The sequence below is a fragment of the Myxocyprinus asiaticus genome, chromosome 8, assembly GCF_019703515.2.
Source record: "Myxocyprinus asiaticus isolate MX2 ecotype Aquarium Trade chromosome 8, UBuf_Myxa_2, whole genome shotgun sequence".
Classification (NCBI taxonomy): domain Eukaryota; kingdom Metazoa; phylum Chordata; class Actinopteri; order Cypriniformes; family Catostomidae; genus Myxocyprinus; species Myxocyprinus asiaticus.
The window spans coordinates 41,276,021-41,296,385 of record NC_059351.1 but is presented as its reverse complement, the minus strand read 5'-3'; the positions used below and the strand labels follow the sequence as shown (position 1 = coordinate 41,296,385).

The 20,365-nt window shown below is 38.7% G+C and overlaps 1 protein-coding gene across 1 annotated transcript in view; it reads right to left on the bottom strand.

The window, feature by feature from the left end:
• LOC127444594 (succinate--CoA ligase [ADP/GDP-forming] subunit alpha, mitochondrial-like) overlaps positions 1-20,365 on the bottom strand; it is a 40,093-nt gene that overhangs the window by 18,411 nt on the left and 1,317 nt on the right. The window contains exons 2-7 of the mRNA XM_051704051.1: positions 19,295-19,395; positions 13,052-13,168; positions 12,112-12,324; positions 8,383-8,440; positions 7,503-7,586; positions 7,262-7,413 (exon numbers count right to left, since the gene is read on the bottom strand). Of these exons, the coding sequence (XP_051560011.1) occupies positions 7,262-7,413; positions 7,503-7,586; positions 8,383-8,440; positions 12,112-12,324; positions 13,052-13,168; positions 19,295-19,395 (725 nt within the window). The remainder of the gene's footprint in view (positions 1-7,261; positions 7,414-7,502; positions 7,587-8,382; positions 8,441-12,111; positions 12,325-13,051; positions 13,169-19,294; positions 19,396-20,365) is intronic.

Here is a 20,365-nt window from a genome sequence, read left to right as displayed (position 1 = left end):
GGGGGGGGATTCCACTTTCTAAACTTAACAAACTTGTGTCTTCAGTGCCCAAATGCTTAATAAGTGTTATTAGAAGAAATGGTGATGTTTCACAATGGTAAACACTCGACTGTCCCACATTTTTTGGAGCGTGTTGCAATCATCTGATTTGAAATTACTGTACATTTAAAAAAAAAAAAAATGAAATTCACAAGGCCTAACATCATATAATATTTAGTTGCAGTGCTTTTATAATATAATTTACAAATCACTATTTGTGTTTTCATTAGCATTTTTCGTACTGTCCCAACTTTTTCTGAATTGGGGTTGTACCAGTCTGCTTTGACTGCACTGATTGGAGTGTTTTTGAGGCTACAGACACCAATCTGGATGAGCTCATAGACACTGTGACATCATATATCAGTTTCTGTGAGGATATGTGCATTCCTACTAGAACTTATTTAACATACAACAATGACAAACTGTGGATTACAGCAGAACTCAGGCAGCTTTGTCAGGCAAAAGAGGATGCTTACAGAAGTGGAGATAAAGTCTTGTACAATCAGGCCAGGAACACACTGAATAAGGAAATCAGAGTGTCTAAAAGAAGCTATTCTGATAAGCTGAAAAACAAGTTTTCAGCTAACGACCCTGCATCAGTGTGGAGTGGCCTGAAACAACTTCCTAACTACAGGACTCCTACCCCCAACACTGTAGTGGACCAACAACTGGCTGACAACCTGAATGTGTTCTACTGTAGATTTGAAAGGCCCAATCTCACACCCGCTGACCTTTACTTCACACAAACATCAACACCTCCTGCAACCAGTCCTGCTACTCAACCTGCACTTAAGATCTGTAAAGAATAGGTGTGCCGTGTCTTCTGAAAAAAAAAAAGACAAGGAAAGCACAGGGACCAGACGGTGTTTCACCCGCTTGTCTAAAATCCTGTGCTAACCAGCTGGCCCCCATCTTCACACTGATCTTCAAGAGGTCACTGGAGCAGTGTAAAGTCCCATGCTGCTTTAAATGCTCAATCATCATTCCTGTCCCAAAGAAACCCAAAATCACAGGACTTAATGACTATAGACCCGTCGCTCTGACGTCTGTGGTCATGAAATTATTTGAGAGACTGGTGTTGGCCCACCTGAAGGACATCACTGGACCCTTTCTAGATCCCCTTCAATTTGCTTAACGAGCAGGTCTGTGGATCAATAATGATGCAGTCAACATGGGATTGCATCATATCCTGCAACATCTGGACAGACCAGGGACATATGCAAGGATCCTTTTTGCGGCTTTCAACACAATCATCCCAGCTATTCTCCAGACTAAATTACACCAACTCTTTGTTACCACGTCTAACTGTCAGTGGATCACCAGCTTTCTGACGGACAGGCAGCAGCTAGTGAGACAGGGGAATTTCACTCCCAGCACATGTACAATCAGCACTGGTGACCCCCAGGGATGTGTGTTCCCCACTACTCTCCTCCCTGTATACAAACGAATGCACCGCCAAGGACCCCTCTGTCAATCTCCTGAAGTTTGCAGAGGACACTATTGTCATCGGCCTCATCCAAGATGACAATGAGCTGTATACAGAAGGGAGGTTGAACGGCTGGCTCACTGGTGTATTCAAACCAACCTGGAGCTAAACACGCTCAAAACGGTGGAGATGATTGTGGACTTTAGGAGGAACACCCCAACATTGATCCCCTCTCCATTCTAAGCAGCACTGTGGCAGCAGTGGAGTCATTCAGGTTCGTGGGCACTACCATCTCACAGGACATGAAGTGGGAGACCCACATTGACTCCATTGTGAAAAAGGTCCAGCAGAGGTTGTACTTCCTTCGCCAGTTGAGGAAGTTCAACCAGCCACAGGTGCTGATACAGTTCTACTCAGCAGTCATTGAGTCTGTCCTCTGCACTTCAGTAACTGTCTGGTTTGGTGGATATCAGAAGGATTACAAAGGACAGTTCGGACTGCTGAGAGGATTATTGGTTGCCTCCTGCCCTCCCTTCAAGAACTGTACACTTTCAGAGTGAGGAAAAAGGCTGGAAAAATCACTCTGGACCCCACTCACCCAGCCCACTATCTTTTTGAACTCTTGCCTTCTGGCAGGCGCTACAGAGCATTGAGCACCAGAACCGTCAGGCACAGGAACAGTTTTTTCCCTGAGGCTATCCATCTCATGAACAGTTAAAACTGCCCCATTGAGCAATAATTAATGTGCAATACACACCTTAGTCTATTTATATTTATCAAACATACCACACTTCTTCTGCCATTACATTCCCTTGCTTCTGTATATAAGAGATTTGTATATTGTACATACGTGTATATATATATATACACTTAGCAAAAAAAGAAACGTCCTCTCACTTTGAACATAAAAAGATTCAACAACTAAGACATAAACTGAACAAGTTTCACAGACATGTGACTAACAGAAATGGAATAATGTGTCCCTGAACAAAGGGGGGGTCAAAATCAAAAGTAACAGTCAGTATCTGGTGTGGCCACCAGCTGCATTAATTACTGCAGTGCATCTCCTCCTCATGGACTGCACCAAATTTGCCAGTTCTTGCTGTGAGATGTTACCCTACTCTTCCACCAAGGCACTTGCAAGTTCCCGGACATTTCTGGAGGGAATGGCCCTAGCCCTCACCCTCCAATCCAACAGGTCCCAGACGTGCTCAATGGGATTGAGATCCGGGCTCTTCGCTGGCCATGGCAGAACACTGACATTCCTGTCTTGCAGGAAATCACACACAGAACGAGCAGTATGGCTGGTGGCATTGTCATGCTGGAGGGTCATGTCAGGATGAGCCTGCAGAAAGGGTACCACATGAGGGAGGAGGATGTCTTCCCTGTATCGCACAGCATTAAGTTTGCCTGCAATGACAACAAGCTCAGTCTGATGATGCTGTGACACACCGCCCCAGACCATGACAGACCCTCCACCTCCAAATCGATCCCGCTCCAGAGTACAGGCCTCGGTGTAATGCTCATTCATTCGACGATAAACGCGAGTCCGACCATCACCCCTGGTGAGACAAAACCGCTACTCGTCAGTGAAGAGCACTTTTTGCCAGTCCTGTCTGGTCCAGTGAAGGTGGGTTTGTGCCCATAAGCGACGTTGTTGCCGGTGATGTCTGGTAAGGACCTGCCTTACAACAGGCCTACAAGCCCTCAGTCCAGCCTCTCTCAGCCTATTGCAGACAGTCTGAGCACTGATGGAGGGATTGTGCGTTTCTGGTGTAACTCGGGCAGTTGTTGTTGCCATCCTGTACCTGTCCCACAGGTGTGATATTCAGATGTACCGATCCTGTGCAGGTTGCCCTTGTAAATAGCAAAAGGAGAAAGCTTTGTGATTGGCAAATCTGATGATGCAGATTCAATAATTATACATTTTGGCTAATCTTCATTGTTAGATGTAGAAGCACATTGATTCTTAGAAGTGCAGTCCATGTCCAGGTCTAAAAGTTGTTTTTTGTAAGTGTGTTTGGTAGACATGTTTAGCGTATTATACTTCATCACCTCTACTCCCCACCCACCTCGGAGTCCTAAAAGGGGATGCACAGAGCTACGGAACTCTACAAATTATGCACCAGGGATATAGGGATGGTATACTCGAGGACAAAGAACGAGAGATATTCCATCTACTCGATTGACCCTTAGCCAACGCCTTCTGGGGATACTGAAAAGATAGTTGATGTTAACTTAATATGTAGTATTACCAGGGCATGTCTTGACCAGCCGATTGATTGGATTGGGCCTTTGCAATCTCCCATCTAGATGAATTAGGAGTCAAAGCACAGTGTTGAAATAATGGAAACCGCAGCAAACCACATTTCTCAGGAGCCAGGATCTCTTCCTCCACCGACACGGGTTGCAACTCATGGCAAACAAGTCGCCCTCTTTTGTTGTATTTTACGAGTAGCAGGGGGGTGCTAGGACTACTCAGGGTCCTTACGGAGAAGTAGACATTGTATAAGAAGATGGGCAAACTCAAGTACAGTAGAGAGAAAAAACAAAATAAAATAAAAAAGTATATAAACAACAGTGACCCTAGTATGGGAAGCTCAAGGGTTATACACTCTTGCCCAAGGAGTAGACCCTAGCACTTCAGAGGGAAGGAGCATGCCACTGTTCATTTCACAAGCTACCACCACAATAGTGGGTCCTGCGCCGCACCCGGTTCATTGTATGGAAAAAAGATACAAGAGTGAACATTGACTAAAAACCAATGCATACTTCAGTCAGACGTGAATGCAAAGCATCCACGTACAGCACACATGACACAAATTTCATCATCAGCACAGTGCTCGAGCACTGAACGCACGTACAGGTGTTTTCTCTTTCCCTTGTCAGGACTGTTCACAATGTCGGGCTGTCTAGCCATTTGACATGGTTGAATTGCTCCATAACGCTTTCAAATTAGAAAATTCATATGTGAAATTCAAATGTGTCGCATGTGCCACAATATCGAGGGAAGCCTGATTTGCTCACGCATGTGAGCAGCTCTGCGCTATCCTGTCACTGGATCTCGCATTTCAAGGGAAGCCTGGGCCAGTTAACGGGCACACATGGATAGAGCAGAGCACAACTTTAGGTTTCAATCACCCCTTACACATGTGTGTCCCACAAGCGAAGCATATTTAGTACTTACAGTATAAAGTGAGATGAATGTCATAAGGTTGCTGCATCGCCCGACAGAAATGTGTATGGACGTGGCTGGCATATGAATGTCAAAATAAATGTGTATCATAAAAAATATATATCGATGTTAACGCGTTGAATTGATGGCATTGCATCGGTGGTTATTTGATCAATGCTTCAATCCAGATCGATGGATCATTACACCCCTAGCACTAATTAGTGGGTCCATAAGGTGGCAACACTCGCATTTGAGTCATTGCTGTCACAAAGAAGTGCTAGAAGATGTAACTGCCCCTTAACAACAGGAGACGAATGTGGAAACAACAACAGTGGATGTGCATGTTTAGAACATGTGCGAGGTCAGAAGATACCTGCATTTGTATATCTCGTGTATGAAGGAATCTAAAGACATCTTTATTGACCTGTTTCACTGACTTCACTTTTCAAATTTGTGAGGGAACAATGGTGGTGAATGGAAAAAAACACCTGAAAACTATATTAAGAAAAACATCAAAAACTGCTTTTGATACATGCCAATAGGGCTGAAACAATTAGTCGACGTGATCGACAATAAAAAATTGTCATCAAAAATCGAATCGTCATTTGATCTAATTTAACGTAACATAAGATCATCTGAAACTCTAATGATGACACTTCAGATCGCATTTGATTGAGGAGAGGAAGAAAAAACAGCTCACAGTCCAGACACACTCCAAACTTTCCAAACAGATTAAGGCGATGTAGATTGCAAAGTATGAGGGAATTATAATACAAAATACAAAATATGTAAATATAGAAGCAGTGTTGCCTTGACGTGAAATAAAGCGGCGTTCCGCTTGAGCAAAACTTGTCAGAGCGTCTAAAAAGGAAACACCCTGTGTTATATATTTAATGCATCCTTTATTAAAGTTCAAACAATAAGGAAGCGGGTTCTATAAATAAGCACACACTCCGAAACTGGCATTTCACTGTGTGGTCAGAGCCTCTTATATGAGTAGCGTGAAAAACAGTGCGAGAGAATTTCAAACTTCTCAGAGAATGTTGAATATAATATTTTAAAATATCTAAAAATCCTTAAAACAAGATATATTTACCTGAGAAGCAAGATATTTAGACTTACTTCAGAGAATGTATCTTGAATACGAGTATATTTTGTCTCTACTGCACTGACAAAAGTATCAAATTAAAAAATACACATATACAAAATACACTTATATTCAAGATACATTCTCTAAAAACAAGTCTAAATATCTTATGTGTTGCTTCTCAAGTAAATGTATCTTGTTTTAAGGATTTTTAGATCATTTTAAATGGAAAGCAAGACAAAAACATCTCTGTACGCTCAAGTCAAAACACTCGATAACAACACGGTTGAATTGCTCCATACTTTCAAAATAGAAAATTCTCATGTAAAATTCAAATGTGCCGCATGCGCCACAATATCGAGGGAAGGCTGATTTGATCACGCATGTGAGCAGCTCTGCGCTATCCTGATACTGGATCTTGCGTTATGAGGGAAGCCCGGGCTGGTTGACGGGCACGCACAGGTGATTGGTGCATGCATGCTATGACTGCTAAGAGATATTGGACTACATCTCTTGAGGAGTTTGGACCAATTGACCTGTTTCATGTGACATCACTGTATGACCGTCCCGCCATGTTTGTGACCAATATTGCATATACCTTCATTGTGAGGCACAGTCATACAGTCCCTAATGTTCTGCCTAACATCTCCTTTTCTGTTCCATGGAAGACAGAAAGGTTTGGGACAACAGAAGGGTAACGTGTAAATGACAGAATTTTCATTTTTGGGTGAACTATTCATTTATGTTTGCTGGACTGTTGCACTGCAACAGTCCAGCAAAGCTTGGCAAATTACGGCAATAAAAGAAGTTTCACTGGTCATAAATTTGTTAGTAAAGTAAAACAAACAACAGAAAGTGCGGTGATAGAAAAATGTGAAGACAGCGCAAGACAACAAGAAGCTTGTGAATAACTGTTAAGTAGGTGTGCTATTGTTATTAGGCATTGCTATTAGGCACATTCAACCATAAACCCTTTGCTGTAAATTAACAGTATTTTTTGTTTTTTTCAAATATAGGTCGAGTGAACAAGAACCATTGTCAAACTGGAATTGTAATATTTCCAGAAAAAGCTTCCAATTTTGATAACATCATTCACAGTGTCATGAAAGTAGACGGTCACTGCACAGCTCTTTTGCTGTAATTCTCTGACTGGTGGATTTTTTTCCACCTAAGGATCATGGGAATGGGAATTCCGATATTAACCACGATTTTAATTTGAAATAACACGGACGGATGGCTTCAGCGGAAGCATATTGCATCAATTAACCACCTTGGAGCACACAGAAGATCTGTCTTTAAATGTTTAAAAAGGTATTGTTAACAATCAATTTCCCAATGGAAATTCCAAAAAAAAAAAATGTATGGGATTTTTACTTCCGGAACCAGACTGTTGAGCTATATTGCTTGTGTGAAAACCAGATGTGGTACAGTACCTATACCAGAAAAGATCATCTGGCATTTATTTTATAAATTTTTTTCAACAATTTACAAGGTTTTGTTAAGTGGCTGTTATGAATTCTAAAAGGCAGCTTACAGAGTTGTGCTGTTTCAAGTACTCTGCCGCATTCTCCTCGGCATCTCCGCCAATCTCTCCAATCAGAATGATGCCCTCTGTTTTGGGGTCCTGCAGGAACACCTCCAGACAGTCAATGAAGTTAGTGCCATTAAACGGGTCACCACCGATACCTGAAAGAAAAGACACTTTCTTCAAAGAACTGTTTCTCTAGACTAAACAAAGACATGTTAGAATATGACAGTTCATTAGGTTGTCATACCAATGCACAGCGACTGTCCAAGACCCACTTGCGTTGTCTGATGTACAGCTTCATATGTAAGAGTGCCTGATCTAGATACAATGCCTGGTGAAAAATGAACAAGGCAACATAAACAATGTTAAGATTATCATATATCACTAAAGTGAGTGTCTACTAATTTTCCTGTCCTTCCATAATTACATGCTCTCAGCTCCATATTCTTCCATGCACAATGCAATCAGGGGGCAACTAGATGGCATTCAGATATATTGCTTTGCAAATGTCAAATGTAACAGCAGTGGAAAGGGTGACGAAACCTCTGCTGAACAGTTTTGCAATAGCAAGACCATTTTAAGAGGTCACATCTTTTAAAGCAGAAGCAGACACAAAGCTCATGTCTGAGTAGCATTCTTCAGAGCTCTTCAAAAACGTGTCCCATTTATCTAGTGATCTAGCTTGCGTGGCTCTTGAGATTGCACAGCCCTGCTGCTTAAAATGACAGAGAGTGTCTGCATACTGCCAGAGAGCACCATGATGAGTAGCTATCAGCAGTCTGAAAATGCATGGAGATCTGAATAATGTCTGTGTTTAAGTTCAAGGTCTACTAGCCAGCAGAGACATCAAGTCTGACAAGGTGAGAAACTTGGACAAATCAACACAATAAAAAAGGGTCCGTCTCGAATTGAGACTCTCTCTCGCTTTCTGCCTGTTTGATGATTCTTTGATGATCGTGAAGACATTTTAAAGGCTCTTTTTCAATTCTATCATTCAAGCAGCATGTGATGTCATGCTCTGAGCTGCTCAAAAATCGAATTTAAAGACAAACCCTGCTGGAAAGTTGATTATACTGAGCATTAAAGATGGAACAACAGAGACAGGTGTTATCCAGTGGAACTGTTACCAATTCTTCCTTTCTTGTGGATGTGTCCAGGCATGATCCCAATTTTGCATTCGCCAGGCTGCAATAGATGTTGGACAAAACACCATTAAAAATCTGATTCAGTTTAAATTATACATAGCCTATTACTGAAGGCAATTCAAATTTATTCCAAGCATGAAATCAGAATTGATCCTTTTCACTTTCTTAATGTAAGTTCCTGCTTTTGGGCACATTATTCCAAAGACAAAAAATTAAACATATGTAATCTTCTATCAAAAAGTAATTACTTGCTCCACCTCTGAAACAACTTTCCTTTTGGGCTGACACCACAAGCATTCATGTTCTCTTATTTTTCAACTCCTCCCCTACACCATCCAGTCATATTGAGACAAGTTTGCACAAATCCATTAATTCCTGATTGATAAAATAAAGTTTTTTCCTGCTTAGATAGTGATGTTTTTACCCGATACCACGTTAGTTATGGTGGTTACCATCAAACTCAAAGAATGACATAAAATAACCTTTATAGCACCATTTATGTAGTCCATATAACTCGTGCAATTGTTAATCTTTGTGAATAACATTTGTTAATGTGTTTAATAAATAAATATACAGTCTGCATGTGCAGTGCACTTCCCTGAACGAGTGTCACTCTGTTAATACATGCACGGGCTTGTGATGCACTGCTCAGAGCAGTGTGCAATATGTTGGTGCTCTACACAAACTTCAGCTCAGATGTAGATGCTCTATAGCAGAGGTACTCAATAGGCAGACTCCGGTCCGGATAGGGACCGAAGGATAATTCAATCCAGACAAAGATCTAAATCTTTGTGCTAGTTATCTGACACCTGGCTAAGAGATCGTGTAAGCATACGTGTATATGCACGTGGAGCGTGAATAAAGCCCGCTCAGCGTTTATCTCTAAAGCGGGAATATAGCACATCCAGGGCTACGTGATTATTCCCTAGCGCTGAACGTGCTTTTATTCCTGCTCTCCGTGCACTGCCTCTCTCCCCAATATAGTCGCCACATAAAGCCTAATTTACAGTACGTAGTTGCAGGCACGGTTATTTTAACAACAGTAGAGGAGACAACGCTATAGATACTGGCATCTTTCCCTTAAACACACTGCAGAAAACAAAAATGAAGCAAAGTGAAACTATCTTCATCTGTCTGATGTGTGATTCAGATGGTTCAGCAAAGCCAGTTTTGTGTCAGGACGTGCCGCCTTTCAGCATGTTACGAGTCTTTCATAATATACAAACAGATTTTTGGTCTAATTTTGTGAAAAATTAATCAGAGATGTCATTATGGCATGGGTGGCAAGGACAAGGAAAGCCTATTGATATTTAAATTAAGCAAACAGTATTTTAATGCTTCACTGTTGTTATGTAAATATGTTTTTTTTTTTAGTAGATTCTCACTTTAAGGAAAATATAATTCATACTTTTAAATTTTTATAAATTTTTTTTCAGGGGACACCCCTTAATCCCCATACAGTGTTTTTTTTTTATCTGTAAAAAGGCCTCCTTTGTCCCATACATGTATATTCTGAATGTAAAAATATTTAAACACAAAAACTGCTGTCATTCAGATTAAAAATGAACTGTTGAACTTATCTTTTAATATTCATATCCAAATGCCCCTCAACTGATAAAGTCTTGATTAAATATTTTTATCTTTTGGAAGACCTCTCAGACCCCACTATTTTGGCTGTCTCTGGGTCCCCAATGACCTCATCCCTGCCCAGTTTTGAAGAGACTATTTTGACTGTTTAGGATTTGCTTTTTATTTTAACAAAGTACTATTGCTTCCAACGTGGCAAGTTAAAAAAATCTATTCAAAAACATATATTATATAATTTCATAGCCATATGACACAGTGTAAGCGACGTATTATTATCCGGACCTTTGCTGGGAAGGAAATGTAGAGACCGGACCTCTTGGAACTTTAATTGAGTACCCCTGCTCTATAGTTTTGTTCGCTTATAACATGCATTGAGAACGCCACCTGATTCTTATTTTACAAGATGTTGATTGAGAAGCAAATTAAACTACTGTGAACTAGCCTACAAAAACTCTTCTGGAGTCAAAATAAAAGTCCTACGAAACTACAACGGAAATGTATCACTATTGCATAATGAAATGTAATAATTATTATTATAATTATTTTACAAATAACAATAATAACAAATTACATTTGTAATTTAACTAATTTTATATATATAAGTTGACTGGGTTCCAAAAAATTACTATGTGATTGATTGAAACAAAAATGATGTTTTTCTTTATAGACCATTTCAAGGACTGTTTGTTGGTGACGTCAAGTGATGTCATTGTTCCATGAACATTTTCTGCTTGTCAAAACAGAGAATATTTAGCAGAAACTGGCCACTTCTATTAAAATGAATGGGAGAAATTGGAACGCCCAATGGCAGCCAACGGTCAACGGATGTATAAAGGAATTCCCGCCTTTCAGGCAGAACAGCCAATCACCTTTAAGATAGAAAAATCGCCTGTCAATCAACTTGAGAACGCACATGCACATTAGCTATTCAAGACGGTAAGACTGAATTTTTTTGCGTAATCTGAGTTAAAGACACATAATTTATTATACCAGTTGTGACGGAACGACACGGCCCCGTGGATCATCGTTGCCCGCGGTGAATTTTCCCTGTTTGGCAGCATGTGATGAGGCTCACCTGAACCCAGTGAAGAGCCTCATCGCCACTGCCTTGAAACACCGAGTGCGCCTCTCCTTGGGAGACTGGTCTCTACCAGCTGGGATCTTCGCAAGTCCAGGAACAAAGTGGGGAGGGTCCGCTGCGAGTTAGATGCATCACCGGAACCCTGGTACAATTTAGATGCAACGCCAGGGATTGGAGCACGTGTTTTGGGTGATGGCCAGGATGCCGGGGCACTAGCCCCCTCAAGTGCCGAGGCCCAAGGAAGCCGGGTCGCTCGAGTGAAGCTGCCAACCTACGCACTTCGGACCAAGGAGGGGAGCACGTCGCAGCTGCAGGGACCCCACCCACTATCACCTGGACCTTCCCCTGTCTTCACTACTCTTTCTTCACATGGCCATTTCCACAGCAAAGGCCCCAGATTCCCCTTTGCTTTGGGTATTTTAAATAAATGCCTCTCCGAGGCCTGACGCCACACCCACTGTGTCCATCTCTTGCGCACCATGCCACACAGTGTTGTCAGATTTTACTGCTTATTTAAAATATGTTCTTTTATCGTAATCTTGACCAACCGTTTTTGAGATTTTGGTCTTTCCTCATTCAAGTAGATATGAGCTGCACTTTCATGATGCTTGTTTACATAAAAAAAATAGCTGCCCAAACTGCCCAAGAGTGTTCCAAAGACGGCCGCTGAGTGGACTGACTGACCTCGAAAAAGAGACTTTGTTGAAAGGATCCGGAAATACGTTTTGACTGTAAATTTGTTTTTATTTACATTCTTAAAATGGTCTACAGGCTACACATGTTAAATAATTGTTTTTTTCTTTTCCTATAATGAAATAATTAGTGAGGTAGTTAGTTTCTTTACACATATGAGTACTCTCAAACAGTTCCACACAGTGAGTTATAGATATTCTAAACTCATAAAAAAAATAAATACAAAAAATAACATTGTTACTGAGAGTTCAGGCATCGGAATCGGATCGGGAGAGAAGAAAATTGTATCAGTGCATCCCTATTAACTATTAGCATAAGAGATTGGCATATTCATTCAGTGTAGCTCTTACGTTGATGACACCGGGACAGTTGGGGCCGACGAGACGGGTCTTGCTCTGGCGGAGCAGCTTGTGTTTGACACGCACCATGTCCTGCTGGGGGATTCCCTCTGTGATGCAGACCACCAGCGGTATCTCTGCATCAATTGCCTCAGTGATAGCGGCTGCCGCAAAAGGAGGGGGCACATAGATCACGGTGGCTTCGGCCCCAGTGCCATCCTTAGCCTGCAAAACCAGCAAAGAATCAAATGTCAACTGTAAAAAACTCATACTGTCAGTGAATTTAAGTTCCTTCAAACAAGTTGGGTGTTAATTGACTTTTTCTGGTCGTATTTCAGCCTAATGGAAAATCTGCTTAAAGCCTATTCACAACAAGTCTAAATTTATGGTAAAATAAGCATGCAAGATACAATAAATCTCCACAGCCTCCTTCACACCATGTGTTATAGTAAGTACTGCATTATAATGATCCAACTTATTTATTGGGAGAACAGGTAGTTTTTCTTTTAATTGTTTGGATGTTTTGCTAGCATTGATGGCAAGGTCATGGGCTCAATTCTGACAAAATTATAAATTTGCATACCATAAATGCGACCGTAAGTCGCTTTAAATAAACATCTGCCAAATGCATACATGTAAATGGATGCTGAACAATTCATTCAGGTACTTTTCAGATAAAAAAAGAAAAAAAAAAATTGCATTGGACTTTTTATTTGTTTGCAAATCCTTTATACTTTTATGTCATTCAGCCACAAAAGATTTGATCTGATCAGGCCTTTAAACTGAGATCTGGCACCTAGCTTCTGGCCTTTAACACATCCGTTACTGTTGGCATCACTTGCCCTAAATATGTCCCCTTAAAAGTCTCTTAGTATCCTCACAGAAGGAGAGAAGCTGCCCGTAAACTCTTTTTGACTCACAGGAGACTGTCAGCTGTCACACAGGCCATTACCTCCTTCACAGAGTTGAAGACTGGCAGACCCAGGTGTGTTTTGCCCCCCTTGCCTGGGGACACTCCTCCTACTAACTGAGAGCCATAGTCCAGAGCTTGCTGACTGTGAAAGGTGCCCTAGAGAAAGAGAAAATAGATAACAGAGATCTTTCAGTGAAGGAGAGCAGAATTTGGGCTTACCGTTAATGAAGCTAGAACAATGAATAAAGTATTTGAAACTGAATTGTGTACATTTGAATTCTAGGCATGTGACACTTAACAAAACATCGATTAACACTGTGTGGCATATAAATGATCAAATTTGTACTTTAACATTTTTTTTTTTTTTTTTAAGAAGTGGAATTAGCTGTAAATATTCACACAATACAAATATAGGTTTAATTTTTCAAATGAAGAAAAAAAAAATCATGTAGAAAAATGTAGAAATAAAAAATAAAAACATTTTGCCAAAATATTATTGTTCATTGTCAGCTAATTATGCATTAACTAATGATATTGTATATATTTATGTATTATAATGTTAAAATCTATTAGTATATTAAGAAATTTACATTGGCTAAAATTAATGCATGCTGTAAATGTTGTTCATTATAGTTCATGTGAACATCATTCACTGATTTTGTTCACTGTAGTTCAAGCCTACACCTGTGCCAGAGAATTCTGGTATCTCTGTGACTGGACAAAATGCTAAGATCAACTATTCTGTTAACTTCTACATTTCCATGTGGAACCCGGAAGCTTGCCCTATGGCCTAGTATGTTTATCTAAATTTCTGATATGAGAGATTTGTATTTGGAGTTCTGAATTTCTTCTTAATCTGAGAATTTTAACCTATAATTTTATTATCTAAATATTTACAGCTAATTCCACCTATTAAAAATAATAATAATAATTTTAAAAATATGCTTTTAAAAGAATAAAAAAATATGCCACAAAAATCTACAATTTTATTAAATTGTCACAAGTCTATAATTCAAATGAATGTACAAAATCCAAATTTATATACATAAGTCACTGTTATAGCTCCATAATTGTTCAGCACACAAACTTCTAATAACATTAACGTCAACATGAAATCAAAATTGAACCTGTTACATTCTTACAGGGATAGTTCACCCAAAAATGACAATTTTATAATCATTTACTCACCCTCATGATATTCCAAGTGTGTATGACTTTCTTTCTTCACCAGAACACATTTGAAGAAAAATATCTTAGCTCAGTAGGTCCTTAAAATGCAAGTGAATGGTGATCAGAATTTTGAAGCTCCAAAAAGAACAGACAGTCAGTATAAACGTCATCGAAACAACTCCAGCGGTTAAATTAATGTCTTCTAAAGCATCACGATCGCTTTTGGAGCGAAACAGATCAATATTTAAAGTTCTTTTTAACTCTAAATTATCGCTTCCAGTCAACAGTGGTATGTGCATGTGAAATAATCGCGTTGGCACTTAATACACATGAGAACTGAGGCGCGTGCGACACACACATAGAAAAGCAGCGCTGTTTACAGCGGAGTAGGAGAAACGCTGAATAGTAGCTTCATTGGTTTTGGTTTAGATCTGTATTTGTATCTGTTTTGTTTTTTTTACTTATAATGGTGCATTTGTGTGTTTATCCTGGACGTCTCAACCGAGTGGAGAACGTGAGATTACATCCGTAACGTGGCAACGCGAATACATCACACAAGAGACCACGTGAACTTCGGCGCTCTTGTGAAGCTTACCGGAACGAAAGGTTTATAGTTATAAAGTACTTAAATATAGATCTTTTCACACCAAAAGCGATCACATATTCGTATTGATGACGTTTATGCTGACTGTCTGTGATTTTTGGAGCTTCAAATGTCAGTTCAACATCCACTTAAATTTTAAGGACCTACTGTGTAGAGATATTTTTCTTCAAATGTATTCTGGTGAAGAAAGAAAGTCATACACATCAAGGATGGCAAGAAGGTGAGTAAACGTTGAGAGAATTTTAACTTTTGGGTGAACTATCCTTTTAATGCATGTTCCTGGTCTTATTGTGTACTATACAATGGTGCTGCAATACAGTCTACTTATGGAAACACATTAAAAGAGGACTTTGTCACTTTAAGAGTAGACTCAGGTAACCTTTGCATCAATAATAATCAATAATATTCTTAATTGCATCTGCAGCATAGACTTGACACAGTCGATTCCATTCCATTACAATAATTATATCAGTTCTTTCAACAACACAAAGAACACCTCGAACAGAAAACCACTTACATTACATGGTTTGCATGACTAAAGATTTACATGGCTGGGTCACTTCACATTCTTCTTAAGTTATTAAATTAATGACAAGACTTAAAGAGACTAATGTAGAACAGGGCATAAGTAAATTCCCTGCATGTAACCCAGAACACAGACATGAACTACAAAAGAGCTTTTATAATGACAAGCACTTTAAATCAATGAAAGCTCTAACATGGAATTTTAATAGTAAAATATTGTGCCCTATGATAATGGATTGGATTAGGGATTTGAATAGTCTGAAAATGGTACGTTGTGAACTTCAACCTTCTGTCCTCATTTCATCCATGTTAATTATTACAAATTATAATTAAACAGGTAAGTCCAAAGGCAAGTGTCACCAATGACGTCAATATCTTAACATCGTAATGCTTCAAATTTAATTAGGAAAAATTAGCAAACCGGGCACTTTTCGATCCATCTCCCCTCCCTGCATTCCCTTGCCAATTTTTTCACCATCATTTGCACTCACACCTTCATTAACGCTGAAGTGCTGAGCTAACTTCGCCGTTTTTCCTGCACGTTGCCTCCGTTAATGGTGGGGCGATTAATTTGAAGTATGGTTTGCTTATTTAGCCGAACAGCAACGTTAATTCGCAGCAATGACACTTTAGTCATTCCTCATCTCCTTCTAATTATAATGAGTGTTCATTTAAACTTCATCTAATAACCCTTTATTATGGTAAAGGGTCATTTGAAAGAGGGTGAAGGAGAGCGAGAGAAATACAATGAGAAGTAGCACATAAATCAGAGGGACTGGAAAAGTAAGGTTATTGGACACTGTAGCCAGCAGTTTTAATGTAAGGGCCTGGGCAGCATTTAAAGGAGTCAAGTCATACATTGTTTTTTGTATTTATTTTGTTTCCCTTGAGGTCCAGGTTTTTTGCAGGTTTTTTGCACCAAAACAGTCATAATTACTAACTAATAACTAACATTTTCCTCCCTCTCTCTGAACCTTAGAATTAAAAGGAATATGCTGGGTTCAATTCAAGTTAAGATCAAATCAACAGCATTTGTGGCATAATGTTGATTACCACAAAAAAATTTAGACTTGTCCCTCCTTTTCTTTAAAAAAAAAAAAAAACTAAAATAAAACAAACTAAAATCAAGGTTGCAGTGAGGCACTTACAATGGAAGTGAACGGGCCTTTTTGGAGGGTTTAAATGCAGAAATGTGAAGCTAATAATCTTATAAAACCACTTACTGTACATTAACTCTTCTGTTAAAACTTGTCTGACTTTTCTGAGATGTAAAGTTGTTTAAATCTTTACGGATTTTTTTTTTTTTTTTACACGCCTGATTTAGAGTTTTGGGGTTTATGTCACTATGTCACCATGGCAATGAAGTTTTAAAAATTGGATATGACTTTAAACAGAAAGGTTAGTCAGCAATTTTATCACATTTAAATCATGTTTTAACACAAACTGTTTAAATCTTGAGGCTATACTTTTAAAACAGTGAATATTTTAGTTTACAGATTGACCCCATTCACCATTGTAAGTGCCACACTGTAACCCAGATTTCTGCATTTATTTTTTTAAATAGAGGAAAGAGTCATCAACATTATGCAACAAATGCCGTTGTTTGAGCTTAACTTGTATTAAACCTGGAATATTCCTTTAAGAAACGGATACTTTGCATATTAAATGACAAGAGCCCCTCTAAAACACGGGCCACAGGTTTGCCGGCGGGTCAAATACAGTTTTTAATGACACAAAAACCCAACCTTCAAAGACGGACAATTTGTACAGCCAGCTTTACATCGTGACAGGTCCACAAATCAATACACACTGAAATGCAGGGCTGTGTTCTTCAAAATATCTATATGACGATACATCGTCATGTAATCAATAATATAAATGTGCATTTTGGCTATTTGCCTAAACCTGGCATTTGGGAGTACTGTAAAATGAAAGTACTGTGTAACACGACGAACCTCCATCTACCAGTGCATAGTGCATGTCAAGATAAATCTGGTGATATGCGCTTCTTTTACTATCAACCAGGGTATAAACAACACTGACTCTGTGTCAATGATCAAGTTAAGGAGAATGGACCTCTTAACCGTATTTTTTTTGTATGAAAAAAAAAACATCAGATGAGACTAGGGCTGCAACTAACAATTATTTTGATAATCGACTAATCTAACTATTATTAGAACGATTATTCGACTATTTGGGCGATTACTGCAATGATTAACCATTAGCTCTTAACCGACTATTCAGCTTGTGCCTCGACTTAAAAGGTTGCATTAAATGTGCTTACTAACAAAAAAAGAGGACAAAATCATCTTTTAAGAATATCTCTAAATGACATTCACTGAATTACAAGTAAGAAAATACTTGGATTTTTATTGTTTAATTCATTAAAAAATTCACTGTAAATAATCCTGTTGTTATCAAGTGCTTTTGTTTTGTTTTCAATTTAAAATTGTCTAAAAATCCTTAAAACAAGATAAATTTACTTGTGAAGCAACATATAAGATATTTAGACTTGTTTTTAAAGAATGTATCGTGTGCGAGGAATGAACGTCTCTGCACGAGACATTTGGTGAATCTCAATGTGTGTTCTTTTCTGTTCTTACGTGGACTCGTTCTACGTCATCATCCACTGTCGAAGTTTCCTCAGTTAAGCTGTTAAATTAAGCTCAATCAACAGCATTTGTGGCATAATGTTACATATCACCCAAAAATTATTTTTACTCTACCCTCATAAATTGAGGTTACAAGTGAGGCACTTTTAAATGAAAGTAAATGGGGACAATTTTTGGAGGGTTTAAAAGCAGAAATGTGAAGCTTTTAAATTTTATAAAAGCACTTACATTAATTCTTCTGTTTAAACTTTTACATTTTTGTTGTTGTTGTTACGGTCATTGTAGGGTTTACAGTGTTGTCGTATTGGCAAGGAAGATGTAAAATTGGCTATAACTTTACACAGAAAACGTTAGTAAGCGATTTTATCACATTAAAATCATGTTAACATGCATATCGTGAATGTCTTGTGGCTATAGTTTTGAAACAGTGAGTATTTTAACATTTACAGATTGGCCCCATTCAGTTCTATTGTAACTTTCTCAATGGAACCCAGATTTTTACTTCTTTTCTTTTTTTTTTTTATAGAAAAGGATGGACAGGTCTAAATATTTTTTTTGTGGCAATCAACATTATGCCACAAATGCGATCGAATGAGCTTAACTTGTATTGAACCCAGAAAAGTTCATCTTCCAAGAAAAGTAGTCCAACTTCAAGAGAACAATTTAGATAAAACTTATCATTAAGTAAAATGTATTTTATTTATAGTGTATTGAAGCTGAAGTTTATCTTTAAAACACTTAAGCTATAAGTTGCAATGTTAAAATACTTACACAATCTCAGCTTACTATGCAAAGACAACTATAAGATATTGTTAGTGTTTTTTTTTTTTCATATCAAGTTTCCTGTGCTATGTATTTATGTTTGAGTATTTACTTCTGCTCTGTTTTGCTGTTTCTGTAAGCGATCTTGGGTTTTAGAAAGGGGCTATATAAATAAGATTTATTATTATTATTAATTTCCCCAAAAAGTGCAAACATTGTAGCGCTAAAACATTTAAGCACTCTGACCAGCCCTCTTCAGCTTCAAAAGAAAAAGCCTTTACAATTTTCCTTTTAAAAACCCAATTGTAAGTGTATTACTGTACATCCTATTTCCTTTTGTTTTTACAAACTGAAAGTTTGCAGTCAATGGAGTTTGACATTTTCAAGGGCTTTAGTTAAAAGATGTAACTTGACAGAGGTACATATCTTGATTAAGATCAAAATACAGTACAATGTACTGCTATCTCTGAGCAAGTTTCCTGTAATTCAGGTAGGCCGCAACCAACAGGACTGCACACCGATCACTGTCTAAATGAAACTGTGCTGAATCCAGACCTTGCAGCACAAGGTTGAAGGGTTCTGTGCGGGACACAAACTGTGGCTACACACCTGTTTTCCCGTGAAGCCTTGACAAATGACCTTAGTGTTCTTGTTGATGTAAAGGTTCTTTCTAGTGCCGGTATAACAGTGTCTCACCCCAGCCTGCTGCACTGCAAACAAACAAGACAACAGAGGTGGAATTAGAACCAATGATCAATAGAAACAAATATTTTAAGAAATAGTTAATTCAGCATTTTAAGCTAATTTCTTTAAAGTTTAGCTCTGTGGAGTTATAACAAATCAGGGAACTCCAGAATAATCCTACAGGCTTTGGACACAGCTTTCCAGCTATACAGTAGTACATTAGAAAAATTGTTCTACACCCAGGTTGTTGGCTTTTCGATCACATTGCTCAGTGTAGTAGATTCCTTCAAGGGTCTGAAGACCAAAGGTCATGCTGCCTTGACCTCAAATCAGAAATAAGACAGGAGAGGGACAGACAAAACATGGTGCAAAGCACAAAGCTGAATAAAAGATCTTTGTCTAGGTATTAAAATGTGTTTACAAGTGATCAGGGAACAATCCTAACAGCTGAATGATGTAACAGCACAAAACTTAAAATTAAAATTCTCTCATCATTTACTCACCCTCATGCTATCCCAGATGTGTATGACTTTCTCTCTTCTGCTGAACACAAACAAAGATTTTATTATTAATTCCGCTCTGTTGGTCCATTCAATGCAAGTGAATGGTGGCCAGAAATTTTAAGCTCCAAAAAGCACATAAAGGCAGCATAAAAGTAATATATACACGACTCCAGTGGATGAATCCATGTCTTCAGAAGCGATGTGATGGGTGAGGGTGGGAAACAGATCAATATGTAAGTCCTTTTTTACTACAATTTCTCCTCTCTGCCCAGTAGGTGGCGATATGCACAAAGAATGTGAATCGCCAAAAGAAGAATAATGTGGAAGTAAAATTGAAAGTGGCCATTTGTAGTAAAAATGGACTTAAATATTGATCTGTTTCTCATCCACGCTTATCATATCGCTTCTGAAGACTTGTATTGAATCACTGTAGTCATATGGTAATTTTTTGCTGCCTTTATGTGCTTTTTGGAACTTCAAAGTTTTGGTCACC